Source organism: Vidua chalybeata, chromosome 1, assembly GCF_026979565.1.
Source record: "Vidua chalybeata isolate OUT-0048 chromosome 1, bVidCha1 merged haplotype, whole genome shotgun sequence".
Taxonomy (NCBI): domain Eukaryota; kingdom Metazoa; phylum Chordata; class Aves; order Passeriformes; family Viduidae; genus Vidua; species Vidua chalybeata.
The window spans coordinates 19,584,338-19,607,483 of record NC_071530.1 but is presented as its reverse complement, the minus strand read 5'-3'; the positions used below and the strand labels follow the sequence as shown (position 1 = coordinate 19,607,483).

Here is a 23,146-nt window from a genome sequence, read left to right as displayed (position 1 = left end):
TGCTGTGTAAATAGTTCCCCTGATAAACATATTTTTAATAAATCTGTCTTTCTTTTGTGTCTCCTTTTCAGACAATCATTATCAGAATTCAGGAAAGTCAGGAAAATTAAAGGTTTTAAGTAATATGCTTAAGCCCAGCAGTTTTTTCAGCAGTCAAGAAATGTTTTAAATTTGAGAGTCTAAGAACTTCAAAAGAGGAGAAAAAATTATAGTGTTGTGTGTGCTTTTTCTTTTTTTCCTTGGGTTTTTTTGTTTGTTTGTTGTTGGGTTGTTTTTCCTTGTGTGTCCAACTTAAATACAAATTACTTTTAAGAATAAGCTAATGACAAGAAATTATTTGCAGAATGTACAATTATTTCACTGCAGGCAATCATAATTTAATCAAACTTAATTTTGTATTAAGAAAGAGAATATACCCAAAGTATTTTTTACCTCTTATGTTAGGATGCCAGAACATGGGATTAAACTCATAATGAAAATAAATTAAACAGTGAATAATTTAATAATTTTGTGTAGGTAAAACTTTGCCTACATTTGCCTCATTTTCTTCCTGTAATTTTTTTATTACATAAAACAAAGCATCAAAATTTTCTGTGATATACTTGAAGCATGGTCTCAAATAGAAATTTTCTTTTGGAATTTTGACTTTTAGGATCCAATAATAAATATACTACAGTTTTATTTAGTACAAGAATTCCTTCTCATATTCCTAGTGGTTTTCTTTTGAGCAACTTTCTGATGTCAGTGTCCAATTACAGGTCTTGGTATGACTTGTGTTTTGCTGTATTAAGCCCCTTTGGTTCCATTCAGTTTGAATTAACTATTGAACCTCAATCACGTGATAAAGTTTAGATGCTCAAGGTAAAATTTTTTTTTTCTCTAGCACTATGCAAACAAATTGGTCAGTTGGCCTTCAGCATTTTACAGACAGCTAGGAACACAAGTAGAGGTTGTCTTCTGCAATAGGAAATAGATCTATGACATTCTTTCAGAAACCTGTCTTCCAAAATGTCTGCTTTATTATAACATGACAACCATTTTACATTTTTTGTTTCTGCATTTATTAAGCCTTAATAATAAATGTTAATGGATGTGGAAGGTTACTAGAAAAAAAAAGTTTCAAGTCATAATAAGAGAGTTTACTCTTTTTTTAGAATAACTAGTTTGAAATTAATATGACTCATATGGCTGTAAGTGAAAATCTGCATTCCTAATGACTGTTTGCTCTCAATTATCTTTTAGGGTTTGGTTTTTTTTTTTTTTTAATCTATACAGAAATGCTGAAATTTAATTCAAGGAAAGCCTTCCTTTCTTTTTTTTTTTTTTTTTTTCTTCTACTTGTTAGATACAGATTTCAGTTACTAACTATTTTGGACCTATTAGAATTTAAGTGGTTGGAAGTGTTCAGCAGAGAAAAATCTTTCTGTGATGCACCGAATTAATTAAATTATTGTAGTTCTTATCTTCCTTTAAGAATATTGGAAATTACATATTTTAAAACATTTTGATTTTGAATATAAATTATTTTTATGGAACAATATTCTCACAGATGCAATAATCTTTATTCAGGGAAGAAATTTTTTGAAGCCTATGAATATATTATATGTCAAAATGCAAGAGGTCTGTGAAGGTTTTGTTCACATGTTACAACCTATAATAGCCCATCCTGTATTATCTGCAGAAGGATAAGTAGTCAAAGAATTTCTGGTGCAGACACTGAATATCTAACAAGTACAGATACAAAAGAAACAAGGGGCTTTTTTTTCATTCTCCTCGTCTCTCAGCATAAGTCTTCTCATGCTTCCTAAAGATATATGCAGTCACTATACACCTTAACTAAAACCTTGGCCCTGCCCATCACGAGTCCCTCTCCTTTCTCCACCACCTGTGGCCTTCTGGCTGAACTGACCAGCACAATGGGCAGTGCACTGAGATGCTGTTACCCAGCCCAAAAAGGAGGTGATAAATTTCTTCTTTAATGAGTGCTTGAATATTGTCTTTCACTTCTGAATTCTTGTAGTATTTTTGGTGGTTTCTCCAGGCAGATGTAATGCTGAGGGAAATGTTAGGGTTTGATTTTAATTTTTTTTTAACAGAAGGCTTGTTATTTTCATATATATATTTCTATAATAATTTCTGTAATATTTTGTAATATTTCTAATTTTTTTTCTACCCACCTTTCAGCAGTTTCCCACCTTACAGGCAAATTTCACGTAAAAGGCACCATATGAATGTGAGTTCCCCATTTTACACGTAATATTTGACTCTATATGGATACATAAAAATTAACCTGTCCTTGTGTCTTTGCTTGTTTCCTTTGGAATTTCATAATTAATTTTGAATGCTATATATTTGTATTGCAACTTTTCTTGCTAGAAAATATAACAACTTTTCTTTATATACCTTCTTAAATTTTACCAGAACCATCATATCATCTGGTTTTGACACTAAGAAACAAGAATTAATAGGAATCAACAGAAAATGAAGTTAGCATGATGCAAAGGTCGAAGAATTTAACACCTTATTAACTATTTTTTTTTCTCAGAAACCTTCTGATGAAAGGTTTTTAGTTAGGAAATCACAGCTAATTTAAAACAAGCAATTTCAAATGCATTAACTTTAGCAAAACTTCTGCCTGCTGCTTACTCATGCTTTGGGGGAAAGAAGCTACAGAAGGGAGTTATCTCCCATAGCCCCAGTACTGTGATAAAGGATGCAGAGGATGTGGAAAATGCAAACTGAAGCCACTGTCTTGACTGATTCAAACCATCAGCTTGAGCTTTGGTGGCCCACAATTTCCTGATGTATCCAGTATTCCACAATCCTTTCCCTTTGGTCAAGAGGATGCTTCTTTTGAAGGTCATCTAGTGCCCTACTGGGTTTTCTTGACCACTGTTTTGTTTTTTTTCTCTCTACAGAAACACATCTGTTCTAATAGTAGGTCACTCACCTGGCAGATCCCAGACAGATGGTGTTGGAGAGCTGAAAGAATTATACTTTCAGTGCATAATAGGTGCAATTGCTGTGGGGCTCTGATTTGCTATATAGGTACTGTACAGTGTTTATGGACATATATAATCAGGAAAAATGGAAATGCATGTAGAGGCTGCTGCTTTCTCAATTTTGAAATTTAGTATAGTGTGCTGATCATTGGGATACTTATAACTCTAAGTAAACTAAAATATCCCACTCCAGTTTATGTTTTCTCTTTGTTTTTTTTTCTCATTATTACTGAAATTTGGAAGGAAATCAGAACACTTAGTGAAAGGGAATTGTTTGTTTTCTAATCAGGTTTAGTTTTCAGTTCTAAAGAAAAATAATGAGTAATGGCTATTTTAAAAGTCCATTTAAGTGTTTAGTTAGGGACTCTCAAACAATTAGTAGAAGATACACAGATAAATTAAGACTTTAAAAACTGAGAGATGTCCAATAATTCATTAAATAAGAGCTTGTACTTGCTGTCCAAAAATTCATTAAATAAGAGCTTGTACTTGCTGTCCAAGAAAGTACATCTGAATAAATTTTGATCCTTTTTCAGATATTGCAACAGACAATTAGTAATGTGAAATGTGTAATTCACAGCATGAGACGTGACTTGATAACACTGCCAGATTTAAGATGGGACTAATTTTTTGATAGGTCTTCAACTTTTTTTAACCCACCTAATCTTTCCCTAATTATTATATTCAGTTCACTGTGTTCTTTGGAATGCGTTGAAGGGGGAAATACCATGAAGATTCTTCTATAAATGTCCATTCTTTGCCAACTACAGTTCAAAAGATATTTGAAATACTAAGCTATTAACTAAGACAAGTATGCAAATATAGGTCAGTTGCTTATGTTGAAATTTTTATATCCATTAAAGTGTTGTGAATTTCCCTCTGAAATTAATTAGGATTTTTGGACCGGCATAGGAATGTCTTTGTATAGGGAATGCTTGTAGTACAGAGGTAAAATTAATTATTTTCAAAGGGTAAATATCGAGATTTTAATGACACTTAGTGTAGCTGCCAACTAAGAGGTTTTCCATGGGCTAATTTTCTAAATTGGCCTGAGCTTTTGCAGCTTCTGGCAGAGGAACCTGCCTGTATTCTGAATTTCAGCACTTACATAAGATCTATGCTGAAAGCATTCATTATTATATATGTTGAAAAATATTGTGTTTTACACTTGTTGTCATCAACTTCTTGAGGTCTCATTAAAAAAAAAAAAACCTCAGGGAAGTATTTTTATGGAATAGGAAAGAAATTAATTTAAGGGTGGGTCAGTTGACTAACTCTCAGAATTAAGAAAGTTACCTTCTCTGAAGGTCACTTAAAAAACAAGGGTTGAGGTTGAAGACAAGAGCATCATCTGGCAGAGTAAGAGAAGCTGTTAATTTACATTTATGGAAACTTTGGAATACCTTGTCACTGTATATTTCTTATTAGGTTAAAATAAAAGTGGGCTAGCTAAGAAATCCTTTCTTTTCAAAGAGGGAGCTCGACACGCTGAACAGATGATTGCATGTGCGTTAATTGGCTCTGCTAAAATTTTGTATCCACAGAAGGTATGGACCCTCTAGCTAATTTGAACTCTCTGCAAACAGACTGATTACTTATTACTTTTTCCAAACTCTTCCCCCTGCAGATCATGCACCTCCCTAGAAATTCCATGTAGGCTTCTATACCAGGCAGCTTAAGAATTCAAGATTCTGTAAGCAAACATGATGCAGGTTAATTTTCACTAGAATAAAGCTTTCCTTTTAATCACGGATGGGTCACAAGTACATTAGTCTTGTAGTCCTAAGTGTAAAAATGTCCACGATAGGAGTGAAAGCCAACAAGGATGCTCTACACACACTTACATCCCCTTCTGATCCCACCATTTCACATTACCTGCCTGCATAACCCTAATATTCTTGTAATCACATACCACCATCGTGTTTAATGGCTAGCACTGTGAAGTGTTTCATACAGGAGACTTTCATCTGGTGTACTAGTTTTAAATGTGATATTATAGCAAACACTGAAACAAGGTCAAAAATTTGCAAGGACACTTACCTTAGGCTGCATGTGGGGCAGTGCAGCATAGACACATCCAGGCATAGATGTGATCTTTGGCTTGCCTGTGTCTGACAGAACATACCAACAAGAGATGGATGACTGAATTTCATCATAGTACTGATTGTTCTCTGCTACTGTTTCAAACTAATCTCACTGAGAGGCATGGATGTAATACTCTGGGAAGGATGAGATCTCTAAGTGCTGTTGCTCTTCAGAGCTTTTTATCATTCTGCTTCTTACAGGTCCTCTTGAATGCTGTTGTAAATACAGTGCCAGCACCCTTGGGTCATTGAAGGCATGAGATCCCAGAAGCAGAGTAAATTCTGAATTTTACAATATTTTTCCAAACCTTAAGAGAACTTGACCCTCTTTTACCTCCAAGAAAGACTTTGGTAGAATACTCAGCACCAAGGCAAAAGAGACCTAAAATTGTTACCTTGAAATAACAGTTTTCTTCAGCAGAAAGGAGGGAAATAAATGAGTTGTCCAAATGCATATTTCTTGAAAGATCTGTAACTATGAGTTTTCAAAGCTTTCAGCTATTAATTACAGCACAGTCAGTTTATTTGGAGAATGTTTTCATACTTAGGCTAAAGGATTAAGTAAATGCATGCAGTAATTATAAAGATGTCTGAGTTGCCAGGATTCAGTGATAAAAGAAAAGCATCAGGAGCAATTCTCTTACCTGCCTTTTCATGAAAAGGAAAATAAGATTGTGGAGAAGATCCTGATTTCCACAGATCCTAAGTCTTCCTTCCCCCTAGGATTCCACCCAGATGAATTTTGGTCCCTGCTATGTTTATGAGCAGTTTTCAGTAAACTGCTGTTTCGCATGTAACATATTTGATATGTGCAAAATGAAGATCTGTCTCATTAAAATGTTGCCTTTTTGATTATTTGTTGGGTTGGTTGGTTTTTGTTGTTTGTTTGTTTTCTGGTGCGACACATGAAGAGGTAGAAGTAGTAGTCTAGCTAAAAAAAGTCTCTGATTTGTGAGGATTTTTGAAGCCTGTTTCTCACCCTGTACCAGAAAATTCCTTACTCTTCCCATTAGGCAGGATTTTCAGTCTGTGAGAGTGTGATGTCGTGACGTATTTGAGCATCTTGTGTTTTGCTTGGCAGTGCTTGCTGGGTAGGGTCATTGTCTTCTCACAGCTGTTGTGATGCAACTTTACAGAGTGGTTGCTCAGAACCTGGCCACCCTGGAAAACCAAAAGGAAAGGAAAACTAAATACCAGTGCCTATTTAAAAATGTAGGTTCCATTTTCAAGTTTGTAAGCACTTGTTGGGAAAGATTCTTTTGAGAAGTACTTAGTGTGAAGCACTTCTGTTGGAGAGAAGAGAAGTTGATCTTTGGTCAACAGCTGCATTTTATTTGGGAAAGGTTTTTAGGGGCTAAATCTTAAATACCCAAAACACTAAAACTGCACTTCTGGTCACTCTGTATACTCAGAGTCTGATGCTTACTTCAAAGAGACCTCATCTTTCCCGGTAGCACAGGAAACAAAATTTCATCCAGTATCTTGGGTTTTCCTGACATTAAGCCAGGATCAAAGCCTCTAAATTAAATTCCCCCAGGAAAGAGAGGAGCAGGGAAAGCCAGAGTCCCTCTAGCCCAAATCTACATCATGATTACATGATCCTGTGGGTTCATTTCAGCTCTTTTTTTTTTTTTTTTTTTTTTTTTTGCCAACTTCTGATCTAAAAATGCTAGCTGCATTTGCAAGTTGGTTTTTTTTGTTTTTTTTTTTATTCTGGCTACATAAAATGATCCAGGTACCCAGACAGCAAATTATATCTAAGGAAATATTGCAATCTTAAATTAATTATGATTAAATTTTTTTTTTTTTTTTTTAATAAGTTATAACGGTTTTCTCTGAGCAGGTGCACTGAAGAAGGCTGGTATCTCTTTGCAGACAGCTCAAATGGAGAATTTGGTGACACAGCTGATATTGTTACCCCAGTCATCTCCCTTACAGGGCCCAGATGCAAAATCATATTCTGGAACCACATGAATGGTTCAACAATAGGTTCTCTGGAGGTATGGAGATGTTCTTTGTTTTGTTTTTCTGCATGAAATTGCTGTGAGGAAATTTATGCCTTCTCTTTTAGTTTCATTAAAGCCCAGGCTGCTAATAAACAAAAATTAGCAATTGCTAGCACTCTACTGCTCTCAACATGTTATGATATGAAGGAAGCATTAGTTCAAATACTGGAGAAATTATAAATTATAAATTTCTACAGCAAGCAAAAATTGTGACTGTTATAGACATGCCATGGTTGGAACTTCAATACAAGAAGAAGTTTTGTATCACACTACCATTTGACACTGAAAAGTAGAAATAGATATTTGGACATCAAGGACTTTGGCTAATGTGGGAGCATGAGTAAAAGAAGTAGTTGTATCAAAATTTGGCATAAAATCTGTAGAAAGAGTTTTTTTTTCCTTGAAAAACTGAATATATCACTTTCAGAGATTATTTATATTCATGTAAGCAGCATTGAACAATTTCTGTGGCATATAAGCAACAAATTTGCTTTCCCATACCCTTTTCCTCATTCCAGTTTAAATAAAAGCACTTCTGTAAAGGAAATTTAACTCATTAGCAGCTTGTAAATCAAATAAGTCACTGCAGACAGAAATGAATAAAACAACATCGTTCTAAACAATCATTTTTACCACACAGCTGTGTGCTTATAATGGGTTTGCCCAGGAATGTCATGGAATACCTACAGCATCAGGAATGGATTGAAAAAAATACTCGTATAAGTTACCCAGTCACCTGTGCACTCAGTATCATATTGGATGTGGGCAGTGCATGAGGATTTAAATATACAAATTATAGTAAAAGGTGACAGAATTCAGCTATTTTGAAAGCGAAATTGATGTTTGTGTTGACTTTAGAAATACAGTGTGGGATGTGGTGAACTACACACCATGCATATGACTTGCTAGGTATTTAGTGGAAGCACGTTCTATGTTTTCTTGGATTTTTCCTAAACAATTTTTTAAAATATTGTTAAATTTCTCCCAACTAGGTAAAGATATTGCTAGGCTGCTTGGCAAGTGGTCAAATATTAATTAATCAGAATCAGTGGGAAATCAGAGGATAAAGATGGTTCATCCTCAGTTTTAATGCTTGGGACCAATTAATGTGCTTTGGGACTTTTTGCATACTCCAGGGTGCAGGCTCCTTTACAGTGTAAGAACCCATGTTAGTTGGAATCATGTTCAAAGAGTGTTTTGTAGAAATCATCAGCAATTCTATGGAGCCATGCCCAGTATTACCAGCCCAAAAGTCAAATGTGTATAGTATAGATTTTTTCTTTTCTCAGTTTCAACACTGATTACTGAATTTCCCTCTATTCTTTAACTGATCCTCCCTCACCCCCAACTTATTTCATTTTAAGATGTACCAAAGGAAAATCATGAAACCTTTGCAAACTGTTAGTAATTGCCTGGTTTCAATTGCTCGATTAATCAATTAATAATGGGTGTAAGAATAACTCAGAATATAAAATTATTTAGGTGATTTCTCATTATTTATATTAAGAAGGCTCTAAGTATTGTAGGAATGGGAATATTTTTTTTGTTTAAAAGACCTTTTATCCATATCTTCTCCCAGGACTACCACATTTTTTTTGACTTTTGCTTGTAAGTCTGCATCCATGCCATCAAATACCATGTAGGATTGCTGAAGATTTTCCTGCTATTTGCATGAATGGTTACCTTCCTGTGTTTCTATTACTTTCTTAAATATTGATTTGTTGTAACTTTCCTGAGCAACCTCAGTTTGATTATTTGTTGGAACCTTTTTTATTTAGTCTCTGTACTTTGACTTGGCATTCTACCAAAGTATTAGATGTGCTTTTTTGCAATGCAATTGAAATGCATAGGGGTTCAAAGTGCATTAAGACACAGGGAAGCCTTAGGTTTTAATGGCACACAAATTAATGGCCATGTTTTACTCTAAAGTTTTAAGCTTTTTTCATGATGTGATAGCAAATATGAATTTATGATGCAGTAATTGGATATATAATACAGTAGATAATTTATAGCCTGTAAAAACATGTACATGTGTGTCTACAGTCACACACACGTGTGTCTACAGTCACACACATACTTTCATATAAATACAGTGTTGGCATTTAAGATAAAAAAAGATAATTTCTTATTCAGCATTCTTTATTCTTTCAAATAATATCTGTAATCCCTTTCTCACTAATTCATTTATTTTCATTTAAAATTAATGTCTTCTATGGCAGATCTTCCTGTCTATAAAGTCAGAAATCACTTGTTTTTCTAATTTAATATATTATCTATTCCTTTTTTCCCCCTAAAATGAAAACTCTTTAGTCTGAGGATTTGCTGTTTGCTTGGCAGAACTTACCTGTTATGCAATATCATATACACTCATGGGACTGCATAAATTTAAAACAAAAAAAAAAGGGTTTTCTTATGATGAAAAATGCCTGGGCTGCTCTAAGAAGATTACACAGCGTAGCAGTAAATCCTTGAAAGCAGAAGTAGTTCAGGCAACTGGTGAATGGATGTTTAACTCTGCTAGTACTGGCTGGAGACACAGCTTGACACACTTCATCAAACACCCATCTTGTTATTGTCAGCTCAGTTGAATTTGGATGCCCAAGAGATTGGACCAAAGAATATTTAGGACTTTCTGCTCATGTTGAAGTGTGTCAACTTCAAAAAAAATTATTTGTAGAAGATGTTTAATAATAATCAGGATAAGAAAATCCATCCTGTAAGAGGAGTTAATTGTATGCATGAACAAATATATTTTTCAGCAAGTCTTATTAACCCTGTTTCTGTGTTGTACAACTGAATCACAACCCACTAATGAACAATTTTTATTCACTGCTAGCCGCTCTGGATAAATTAACGAGATACATTAGTCCAGTAGTCCAAGGCTACAGGCTGGGTATGCTTACGAGGAGATCAGAAAATCTTAAAACATTATTTTCTTAGTATAGTAATTTATACTGACATATCCATGTGCAGCAGGTAGGACATTAGGCAAAGGTTCTTCACCCAAAGGGTGGTTGGGCACTGCAGCAGGATCCCCAGGGCAGCAGGCACAGCACCAAGCCTGGCAGAATGAAAGGAGAACCTCAGCAGTTCCAGGAGTATGATTCAGCTCCTGCAAGGGGGACTACTTCCTTCCAGTTCCAGATATTCTATGATTCTGTGAATTTTAATGGTGGAATAGAGATTAGCTGTACAAGATAATATTGTACTCTTGTATATGATTGCAAGACTCTCAAGTGAGTTGGTAATGGAAACATTTTTTGTGACCTAAAGTTATTTTCTTTTTTAGGTACTCTATAAAAGCAGTAACAAGACTTCTAAACTGTGGATTCAAAGTGGCAGCCAAGGTCCCCAGTGGAACAGAGCAGAAGTGTTTTTAGGAATTCGTTCAAATTTTCAGGTGTGTCTTCCAATGTGATGTGCTTCCTAGAGAGCTGGCTATCAGTACTTCTGTATTAAGCATTCTTCATCTTCTCATTTCCCTTTGCACACCCTGCATGTACCTCTCCTCTCGCATAGAAGAAATCATCTTTTTGGCTGTCTGATTAATTATCTGAGCTGGACTCATATTTTTGGAGATTTCTCACTCCTCTTTTATCTCAGACTGATATCCATTTTTAAGACTGAGAATCCCATCTACCCTTGAATCCAATTCTGTTTAAAATATTCTGCTTCTTTCTCCTTAGTGTGCAGCAAGTGAGAACATCTGGATTTTGAAAGAAGAATCTTGAGCGTGATGTTTGATTTGAAATCAGAGCAGATTCCCAAACCTCTTAGAGATACTTGCTTAGTTGTAGACTTATAAAAAAAACCCCAAAATCCTCAAGGATAGTCAGTAACATATTTTTAAAAGAGTTACATTTCCTGATACTTCTGTCTTAGAATATTAATGAAATTTTAAAATTCTTTTTACATTCATGGGAATAAACGATGAATGGCAGACTAGTCTTCTTCAGACTTTACAGAAGTAGGAAGAATTCTTGCTATTAGTTCAGGATGAGTGAGGACTAGTATCTCTTTGAGTGACATGATTTATTTACCTTTTTTTTGTGTACTTGGTAATGTTAGAAGATGGTCCTTCAGTAACTGCAGTGACAGATCTGTACCAACTGTAGTACAGGATTTCATAGAATTATGCTTTGACAACAAGAATTAAAAGATTTGTGAGGACCATCAGTCTCTGTTCTTTTCATGTTCTGTGTATAAGCTTTTCTCTATCTTATCAGTGGCTTACTGTAATAGCTCTGTAATTTTTATTAGGTTATTTTCAGGGCAAAACGTGGTGTCAGTTACATGGGAGATGTGGCAGTGGATGATATTACCTTTGAAGATTGTTCCCCTCTGCTAATCTCAGACAAACCTTGCACATCAGAGGAATTCATGTGTGCCAACAAGTACTGCATCCCAAAGAATAATCTGTGTGATTTTGTAAATGACTGTGAAGATAACTCAGATGAAAGCCCTAGTATTTGCAGTAAGTATGGTAGTTTTTTAATATAATTATCATAAATAACTGCACCTGCTGTGAATTTTTATTACTCAAATACTTTTGACAGCTCATCAGCTAAGAAAGCATACAAGAAGGTAATAATTTAATTCTGTTCTTTGGCTTTTAAGGATTTTTAATTATTATTATTTAATTAATAAATCACACGATACAAAATACAAAGAGCTGCTAATGGATAGCTTAAAATAACTCACAAAGCAGCTGTCTTTAAAAGCAGAATAAAATTATCCTGCTTTCCATATGAAAAGAATGTATTAAAGTTGAAAAAAAAATTCAAGCATAATACCTTTGGGAGATGAGGGACCTACCTCCTTAGATATTTCAAGGGTTGTCAGGTCTCAGCAAATTATTTTAATCTGAATATTGTGCAATTTTGGTTTTACAAGACACATCAAGAGGCAGCATATGTTGTATCTGATTCAAAGAATGATGTTTCATACCAAATAGCTTATCCTGGATCACAATATATGGTATTAAAACCTCCTTTTTTTTACTACTACAAATGTGGGAAGTGCTCACACAATCAAATCTGCATTGCTTGGTATCATATTAACAGTTGCCTCATTCTTATTGAGAATATGAATTCAGCTAATCAAATTCTCAGTGAATACAATTCTTTGAAGAAAAGGGATGCTGAAGAAAAGGTATCCTATGAAAGCTAAGGTGCATGGTAAAGGAACTGTTTTACAAATCATTTCCATATTATTAAGCAACTCAATGATTTCAAGTCCAGGAATAGTACATCACTATGCATACAGGGACTAGCTCAGATCTTCTGCAACTAAAAATGAAGAGTACTTCAACTTGCAATTACTCTGTTGAAAAATATTCTCAAACTTTGACTTTTGTTTTCTGAAATTTTTAAAATATTAATGGGTTTTTTGTTTGGGTTTTTGAGGGTTTTTTTTTTTTGGGGGGGGGGTTCTGCATTGTCTGTGTTTCCCATGCAATATCATCAGACAAGTAAAAACTGAAGCATTAAGGGCAAAATGGTTCAAATAAACTGATGGGATTTCGTTTTGCAACCACTATAATAAGGATTTTTTTCCAATTTCCCATTGGAAGAGATGAATTCAAACAGTCACATACAGTGAATGCTTTCCTCTAATGTGTTTTTTATTATTACTTTTAAGTAAGGAAAAAAATTGCAAAATCATTTTAAATAATTTTCCTAACTGCATTTTAATTGTAAGCTTTACAGTGAAGCATTATGGCACTTTGAAAGCACAGGTGTCATTTAATGTGCAAGTGCACAGTCATCTGCAGTAACAAGCTTCTAAGCAGGCTGCCTAAATTCTCTTTTTCATCAAAGGAGTAATTTGTTTTCAGGCTGAAGTTAAGGCAACTTAAAATCAGTTGTTTGAATTAGATTAATGAAGTTGTCCTGTAGATATGAATATTTCTCTTTGTTGACAATAGAGAATCCTACAAGGACATCTAAACTTAGATTAGGTAATATCCAATGTGTACAGCATTAGCAGGGATATCAGTGCTCATGCCTTAAGATCTGGATTCTTGAAAATACGTCTTTAAAATGAAAGGGTGAGTTGTAAGTATGAATTTCATTGACTCAAGATGGAATTTGTAAATAATGGAAGGAATTTCTTTAAGAATGGTCTTGAAATATTAAGTAAATAAATCAATTGAAAAATATGATTGGGATAAATTTTATGGGCAGTTGCGTTAATCTACAATATGTGATTTTCATAAAAGATAATATAATTTCATATATCAAGTCTGGATTGGTTTTAATTGTTGCTTCAGATGGCTCTAGATTTGCAGACAGAGGTAAAAGGGAAGCTAGTTTTGCTAAGGAGTTCATACTTTTAAGAAAAAGTTTCTAACTTTTTTACTTTATGACATTCACAGATTAAAATTCAAAGAAAAAAATATATTATCTGATCTCAGCCTGAAATTTTTGAGGTAGCTGTCTTTTCTGTTTTGGTCCATGTGTAGATTCCATGGATTTTAGATTTTAGCCTGGTTACTGGTGCTTCTGAGTACCTTTCAGTTAACTAAAGCTACTTTCAAGTGGCTGAAATTTATCAGACCTCAGAAGAGGCTCAGATTTGGTTACATTTTGGAAGAGACATTTTGTAATTTCTGATATTGTCCTACAAAATAATACATATAGTTTCCAAATTTATCTTCAAGGCACTTTCCTTTTCAGCAGTAATAGTAAGAATATTCAGGGCACAGTCAAAAGCTGCTTGAAGTCTCTGCTAAAATTCCAGCTTATTTCAGCAATTTTAATCTTATTTGGTAATCATTATAATGAACTTACAGATGCATAGAGAGAAAAATATACAGAAATTAAACTTCTGGAATGATACAATTGCCTTAATTTATCTGGACAGTTTACTCACCATGTTGGCTGTTTTGGCATTCAAGATTCAAAAAATTGTAAAGAATATGCATTTGTTTCTTATAAAAATCAACCAAAATTATGACAGCTTTCTTCTTTTCTTGGCCTTAAGTACAACTTAAGGAGATATGTAGACAAGCACAGAATCATTTATGTTGGAAAAGACCTTTATGATCTTTAAATCCCACTATTAGCATTACCAATTTCACCACCAAACCATGTCTCTAAGTGCCACATTTATGTGGCTTCTAAAGACCTCCAGGGATGGTGACTCAACCACTTCCCTGGGCAGCCCATTCAAATGCTTAACCTTTCAGTGAAAAAATTTTTCCTAGTATCCAATCTTAGCTCTGCTGATGCAACTTGGGGTGCTTTCTTCTTCCCCTATCACTCATTACTCAAGAGAAGACACTGAGCCCCACCTCGCTACAACGTCCCTTCCAGTAGTTGTCAAGAGCAACACCGTCACCTGGACCCTCCTTTTCTCCAAACACCCCCAGCCCTGTCAGCTGATCCTCTTCAGACCTGTGTCCCAGGCCTTTACTCTTCTTTGGACACAATCCACCACCAACATAATTTATCTGTGTTTCTATATTGGCTAAGGAAATACAAGTGAATTGAGGAATTGTGCAAAAGTAAACTAACTTTGGGTGTGATTCAGCTCAAGATTATCACACCCACATTTATGTTTTGTCTGTATCTGTCCATATAGAAGCTGTGTTTTTATGGTGCTCAATGCTTTCATTTGAATGTGTCTGTTCCCTAGATAGAAGTATTTCTTCCTGTTCTCACCTGACCTTAACATGCTCCTTCAGAAGGAGGCTGGTTTTCTGCATATGACTTGAATGCTCTATGGGGGGCCAGTTAAGACCCTAAGGAGCTAAAATTTGGTTGCATTTATAAGTAGGTTTATCCTAATATTATAGTCCAGAATATTAAAAATTCTCTTTTTAATGAGATACATGGATACTATTTTTCATAGTGAAGTTTTTTCTTTCCCATAGATTGGAGTACTAGGTTGTACTATATGTACTTAATTAACTACTTGAAAATAAATCTCTTTTCATGTGTGGCAAATATATTTCAGGTACATCTATTGGGCATTGCAATTTTGAGTTTGACCTTTGTGGATGGAAGCAAGATGAAAATGATGATTTCGACTGGCACCTCAGAACTAGCAGTACTGCAAAACTGGGCACTGGACCAGCTACTGATCATACACTGCAGGAGCCATCTGGTCATTATATTTTTATAAAGAGTTCATTTTTTCAGCTACCCGGACAGAAAGCTAGGATTTCTAGTCCTGTCTTAAGCAGAAAGAATAAAAACTGCAAGGTATGTGAGGGTGTGGTAGTAGCAGGAATGAAGAATTTGATTTCCAGATTGCACCAAGGGAGTACTCCTAAAATAATTAAGGATGATTACTGAAATAGTTCTTGAGATAAAAAACCCATCCTTTTGTAGAGAAGTCAGGATCAGATATTATTTGATTTTAACCATAACAAAAAAAAATGCATCTTGCTGTGGAATAAGAGTTATTCTGGAAGTAAAGGAGTACTCAGTGAGATTCAGATGAAGCTGCCAGTAAATGCAGTGTCTGACTTACAATATCTTATGCAACTCATCCAAAGTGACAAACAATTATTTAATGGTTTCTGATTTTATGGATAAAGTGTGTATAAGTGCAGTAACAATTGCTTTTCAAAGAATATAACTGCAAAAGGAAGGATATGTAACAGAAGGCTTTGTTACCAGCTCTCCTCTAGAAAATGGAGAAGTGTAAGCCTTGATCTTCCAAAATATTACAGCATATTGCAGTGACTTCAGCTTGAAAATTGCTTTGCAAACCTAGAATAAAAAGTTTCCTGGTTTTGATACACCTTTTATAGTCTTTGCTAAAAATATGTCCCAGAAACTTCAGCTATGCCTTATTTTGAAACTGTAAGTTTACCTTTATACATCTAATAAATAGGCCCCTCAAGAGGATAATTTTTATGAGGCCATTTTTAAAAAAGCTTTTGAAATTAACTGTTTGTGTGACCACAGAACTATGCTCATCAAATGAAGGTGGTCTTAGACTGAAATAGTCCTAAACAGTTTATTGGCTATGCAGGTGACATCTCTGTGCAAAATGTCTAGTCATAAGCCTCTAGTTTCATTTCTCTCATACTATTCCTGAGGAATATTCCTGTGCAGTTTATCTGTAACTTGGAAAGAGTTCTGCTTATGTTTGAGATTTCTAACCAGTTCATTTTACTGAAATACTTCTCTCTGAAAAGTCTACAAACTCATTATAGATGAGTCAGGAAGTATTAAACATAAAGGGCATGATTTATGATTCAAAAGAAAACTGAATAATTATGATATTCAGTAGCAAAATTTAACCTAGCCATTATAAAATTATCTTCAAAACTGGAACCCTGTTAATTTTTTGTATTGCCTAAAGTACATATACTAAAAATATTCTGCTTACACAAACATGGAGATCTTGACCTCCTGCATCTAGCATAGTATTTATGAGTATTGCTTTCTCTGCATTACCTGGTTTTATGCTCTAAAAATAACTTTTCCACTTTTTGACTTCTAGGAAGCATAAAACATATGTAAAGAAATGCAGAATAACTGAGAATGACATGTTAACATCTGTACTGTTACGTATAACATATTAAATGCAATTAAGTGCTTGAAATGTAACTATGGGAAACTGTTGCTTTTATCACATAGAAAATTATTTACAAAAACATGCAGGTTTATGCACCTTGTACAGACTAAACTCTTGACATCCATGATGTGGCCTGAAGCAGTCAGTCATATTTATGATATTTTACTCTTTGAAGGTTTTGTGCAGTTCTGAAACTTACACATAGGAAAATGTCCAAAGGAAAGGCAATTACTGGTATAGGGAATTGTATGAATAGAAAAAAATATGTCAAGATCTGAAACCTCCTCTTATAAGATCAGAGAGTCCCATGAAGTATTTCACTCCTTCCTATGGGTTATTTGAGAAGAAAATGCTTCATTGTATTCATACAGATTTAGTATGGGATCTTAGACCATTTCAAATCATTGGAAAAGGAATATTTACATCAATTGGATGAGTTATATGCATAGAAAACAAATATAGAGCAGTAACTATAAAGGGACATAAATGAATAAAAATATTTTGTCTATATACAAGACTTTCAGAAACAAAGCTGCACCTTCAAAAGGAATAGAAATCCAAGACTGAATTGGAAAGAACTGAGAGTGCAGTTAAATGTAATGAATTTTCACAGTGATCTTTTTATGTAGGTATTTGGTCTTTTGTATTAAAAAATTCCTCATTTTTACTAAAAAGAAAGAAATCACTATTTTGTAATCCAAGTACCTGTTATATATTTTAGGTTTCTTTGGGGTTATTTTTGCATATGTCCAGTAAAAGTTTTGCTCCCATTATAGATTGGATTATTTTCTAATTGCACACTCTATAACCTACATAAACACATTTTTAACCAGAAAATTGTTCAGTAAACTGAAGTTGCTTCCTATATTGTAAATGGCACTACTCCATTCCTCTGTTTCCTTAAAAGAATATTTTAGTTCTTTCACATTTAAATGCAGGAGTCATTCAAAGGGATGCAAGATCTGCTGCTGAATATTTTAATGCTGGTTTTGAAATTTGGCTTATGGAATAGTTAAAGAATTGCCACTAGTAAGTTGTTTGTTGCCTTTTGATTAAATTATTTTTCAATCAGTAAAATTAATGACTACTCTGAATGCTATTAGTAATGCTCAGCTGAAGAATTAGAGTACATTCAACAGCAGAATTTGACTGAAGTCACCTATTGCATACTTTATGCTCTTGTTTTTGCTTACAGATAATTTTCTATTATCATATGTATGGAGCTCACATTGGATCATTGATTATCTACAAGAGAACTACACTGAAACATGAAAAAACTCTGCTTAATCTTACTGGAAACCAGGGAAATTACTGGCAGCGCAGGGCACTGACCCTGTCTGGAGATGGAGATGAAGATTTTCAAGTTGTCTTTGAAGGGATAGCTGGAGAAGGTCCCAAAGATGGAATAGCACTTGATGACCTCACGTTTTCCAGGGAGTGCTTACCATCCCAGGTGTTTTTACCAGCAGAACCCACAGAGCTACCTCCAACAGGTATGTTCCAGCTATGGACAGTCCATGTAAATTTGGAAAGAAGGAATAGCAGCATTATTTTCATTTCTTTGTGTCTCCTTCTAAAGAGAAATAGGATATATATTTTTGCTAAAGACATTCAGAAATTTTAACACTTTTAGGCAGCCCATGAAATTTTAATAAAATAATTTTATGAAATAGTTGTTTAGGTATTGAGTCAACTGTTATGAGTCTGCAAAGCTTCTTTTCCAGCCATGTACACTTAGCCAATATCCTGCTTAATTCAGTAGGATTTATTTATCAAAAGTTGTAAAATAGAGTTGCTGTAGAATAAAGAACTGAGTGGGACAGAGCTAATATGGACAGTTTGCAATAAGGCCAGCAGGCTTAAATGGTTTTTGGCTGGTAGGAATTGCTACTAATACTAGTTAGGCACCATATCCATCTTCTGCCTGTGTGGTATGGTGCCAGCATCAGTGCAATTATTTGCACCATCCTTACTTACCACACTAGGGAAATAAGACTCAGAAAACACTTACCAGAAATTATACAGTTTGGATGGGGATGGATTCCAATAACCCCAAGGCAAGAGCTACTCATGAAAGCACTGCTGCTGTAGGTTAGCAGTATTTGCTTGGACACAAATGATGAAGGAGAGACTCTTTTTGTCAGAACAGGACAAATCTTATTCCTCCTTCCACATTTATCACAGAGCTACTGAAATGTAAACCCCTGAAGTGGAATTTGGGAGATGCATTTTGTTCCTGGGTCTACTACAAATTTCCTGCATGGCTGCAGAAAGTCATTTTATCTCACGTCTCTGTCTTTCTGATCAATAAAACAAAGTTAATATTTCCCAGTGTCAAGGACTACCATGAGAATGGATCATTAATTTATGTGAGCAACTTTGCTTTGTTACCGTTGCTAATGAATAGCCTTCTCCTTTAGGATGTCATTAAGCACTGTTCAGGCATTGGGAAATAACACTGATGAGACTACATCAAAACCAAGAAATTGCACTGAACTTGGAGCACAAGATAAGCAGGAAATATATGAGAAAAATTTTCCATATAGCTCTCTGATAAGGTGGTAGTTCTAGTACTATTGGCTTCCTACTTCTGCCAAGCCAGTCATGGAAATTTATTGCAAATGAGATTTATATTTTGAAGTTCAGCTTTATATGAATGTTACCCCAGGAGGAACACTAGCCAAGCTTTTTGATTCTTTATTTTTGTTGTATTCAGACTCTATCCTCTTAATGGGAGATGCAAGTCCCTGTGGCAATGTTAGAAGCTTTAAAAGCTTTGGTTTTGATGGTAAAGGATGTTCCAAAACACTTTTATGTTTTATAATAAAAAAGATACTAAAATCTCAGGAAAGAGCCTCCAGAGACTGATTTCTTGGTGTAGCTCATATAAGAGATGTAATTTGTGAACTTCAGAGGTTCACAACACTTTAAGGCAATGGTTTAAATTCATCCTTACAGCAAACCATATTTTTTACATTGACAAATTTAACTTTCCAGGATGAGTTTACATGACCCACTGAGGGGTTCAACTTACAGCTGTTACTAGCAGTGGTATTGTTTGCATCAGCTTGTCAGTGGGTCTGCTTCTGCCCACAGAAATGCTCTGGACTGTGGCAAAACGCATGCTGGATGTTGTGAAAAGTGCTCTGTAATGCAACTTTTTAAATTAGAACCAGCTAGAATGGCCATGATGATCAGCTGCAAAAATCTGCAGCCCTAGACTTATCTGCTTACATGCAGAAACAAAGGAAAGTTTAACCAAAAGTAAAACACTTCTATCCATTGATCAATTTTTTGAAAGTTTCTGAGGATGAAGAAGGTCATGCAGCAAATATCTGTTTCCTTCTTGTCTTCAGCTAGGGAATATATTTGCTAAGAAAGTAAAAATATTTCTTCTTTAAGAGATAAAACTCGTAGTTTTTGAGAACTACTCTAATACAATTCCTTTTTAATTTTTGATTTCTTTTAGGTAATATTTGTAATGCACATATCAAAGGAGATTCTTCTGAGCCTTCTTGAGCCATATCACTGTTTAAGACAAGTATACTAAGGAGTCTTGGCTTATTATTTCTGTGCATAGCATGCATACACTGCATTCATATGGCAATGAATGCAGTGTAAAGATGAAATTGAACAGAATCATTAAATGTTCCCATCTGTGACACAGACTCACCGTTCAGAAGAATTTTTCCCTGATTCTATATAAACACCTGGAAATTCTGCACATTAACAAAAAATGTATTCTAAGGTGGCAGTTTCTTTCAGCCAAACATGCAGTAATGTTTAAAGGCGGGAAGTGAACACTGGACAGCTAGAAAAAATAATTTTGAAAGCTAGCATTGTAATTTCCTGTAAACTACAGGATACTGTAGATTGTTCTCAATATGCTGCTTAGCAACAACAATGCTGAACTACAAAGCCACTGAGAGCCACTTAAATTGCTGGGCCTGAGAAACAATAAACATCATTTTAGGCTGGCCCTTATCAAGTTTTCATTGTACGAACATCAGTTTTTGCTCCTGCGTCACAATAGTGCTGTGTGGAGGAAAATGCAAAGACAATTTTGTTCTAACAATGCTATTTGTGCCTGTTGCTGTGTCTCTGCAGCGTGGTAAGATTTTTGAGCTAGGTTCTGCCTTGTTTAAAAGGCTGCCTGTATCCACATCAGCCCAGGAAGAGACCCTGGCCACACTGAACCTTGTGAAAGTTGCAGTTGTTTCTGAATTTGGTTTTTCTGGCAAGGTTTTGGTGGCAGGAGGCTACTGGGGTGACTTCTGTGAGAAGGTGCCAGAAGTTTCCCTCATGTCTGACAGAACCAATTCCAGCTGGCTCTGGGATGGGCCCAGCTGGCTCAGGGCTGAGCCCACCAGGGATGGTGGCAGCATCCCTGTGATAACAGATATAAGAAAGGGAAAAGTTGTTGCACAAAAGCAATTGCAGCCAGAGAGAGGAGTGAGAATATGCAAGAGAAGGAGCTTTGCTGGCACCAAGGTAAGGGAAGAAGGAGCAGGAGATTCCCCTGCAGCCTGTGAAAAATTCCATGGTGAGTTAGGCTGTCTCATTGCAGCCATGGAGGTTAATGGTGGAATAGCTATCCATGAATAATACTTTATGCTTACAGTTGTTTACAAAAGAGACATCATGGATTTGACAGCAATTTCCATGATCTCTAAACTTGGTTTTCCTATCTTCTTTCTATCCCTTCCCTCCTGCAGTGTTGTTGCTGACTATAAAAATTGCAGATCCCTCCATCAGAGTTTCCTCTCATGTCTCCTTCCATTCACCTGGGAATAAAACAGCTGCCAAGGGCTGCCTGATCAGATTAGCAGGCTACAATAAAGAAAAGTTATTCCAGAGACTAGGGAACTGGTATCTGCTGACTTCAGTTTTGTAGAGAAGACAGTTATTTTCAGCAAATTAAAAGCAATTCACCAGAGTGTGGAACATGTCTTTGAGAACTTTGAGAACATAGGAATATTAACAGAGAATCACATCAAGGTGATGTGATTCACTTCATATCCTCTCTGCTGCTATCAGCGAGATGCTGAACATATGTGATACTTCTTCTTAATGTTCCTAATATTTCCTTTTTAGGAGATCTTACAAACCAAATGTGATTTTGGATATGTAGTAAACCTTAATATATTTGCCTTCTGTATAGAGCCTAGTTTGCCTAGAAGCACATTCAGAAGTATAGCCCCCTTCTCATTTTTTGCAACAAGTTGAACAGTTCTGCCACTTGCAGAGAAAGCAACTCTGTTTTTACCCTCTTTTTATGGTGAACAGCCAAACACTCCTACTCTATGTCGTTCTCTATGCAGTCATCCTTAAGCAACGTTATGCACTGAAGGAGTTTCAACTTATTTCTTACATGGAAACTATTCCTTATGTTTTACTTTCTCTGACTTTAAAAAAAAATCCACTATACTCTTTTGGGACTGTAAAATCAGGTCTGTGTAGAGCATTTAGGAAATTAGTGACCAGTGGAATGATACTGTAACAGAATGGTTCTTTTTTTCTCTCTTTCCTGGTAAATCCTAAAACCTTGGTTGTTTTGTCCTTTTTGAACATTGGGCTTTTGTGTTCCTGGAACTGTTTCAGAACTGTGCTGTGTCACTCTTTAGGAGTGGTAGTGCTAGGATTCCAGAACCTGTGAAAGATGGACTCTGGTATTCTGTTAAGTCAATAACATCACATTTCCTTGCCAGTCACTTAGAGCGCAATTAATTTGTTAAATTCTGACTTTTTATCTCCAGTGTAGTTGTATAAAATAACTGATGCACCTATGGGGACTGGATGTTACAGGGATTATAAGAAAGTGAATGTCTTGCAATGGCAGCTGATGTTAGAAACGGTTTTTAGTTCATAACTAGTACTGGGTATGGTGCGTGTTCATTTTCACAAAAAAATTGTCCTATTATTCATAGTTATTCTTAGCTTATATCACCCTGAATACCTTCATATCACTGGAAAATTTTCTTTACTCATCACTCATGCACTTCCCATGTCTTTTAAAAGTAAACGTTAAAGAATACATACAGTCTTACTGTTTCTCTGTTCTTTCTTTGGAATTTTTTTTTATATTAGTTGATGGGGTCTTTTTGTTCCATACTGATTTTTAAATAATTTTAGTAAAAATTTCTAATTCACAAAAAAAATTTAAAATTTATAGAATTTGGTCAGCAGCATAATTAAAATAAATATATGCAAAGTAATAGAATAACCAGGAAATTAGATTTGCAAAAAATATTTTCATTGGAAATATAGCTCAAAACTGTAGAGTATACTCTAAAGACCAAAGGATATTGCTTATATCATTCTTTTGCAGTTATAATTAGATCTATAAAAGTTTACAGACACGTAAATAGAAATAACTTTGGCAGTTTTTGTAACTAATATATAATTACAAGAATAATAAAATTTTATGCTTCAGTGTATGATGTGATCTACTGAAAAGAGGAAAAAAAAATCTCTTTATGCAGAACTAATCAAATCAGTAAGCATTTATAGCTTCGTTTGA

The 23,146-nt window shown here is 35.0% G+C and overlaps 1 protein-coding gene across 1 annotated transcript in view; it reads left to right on the top strand.

Annotated features, from left to right (window-relative positions):
• Positions 1–23,146, top strand: part of MALRD1 (MAM and LDL receptor class A domain containing 1) — a 232,774-nt gene that overhangs the window by 83,273 nt on the left and 126,355 nt on the right. The window contains exons 21-25 of the mRNA XM_053963779.1: positions 6,930–7,086; positions 10,382–10,492; positions 11,353–11,566; positions 15,052–15,299; positions 17,822–18,119. Of these exons, the coding sequence (XP_053819754.1) occupies positions 6,930–7,086; positions 10,382–10,492; positions 11,353–11,566; positions 15,052–15,299; positions 17,822–18,119 (1,028 nt within the window). The remainder of the gene's footprint in view (positions 1–6,929; positions 7,087–10,381; positions 10,493–11,352; positions 11,567–15,051; positions 15,300–17,821; positions 18,120–23,146) is intronic.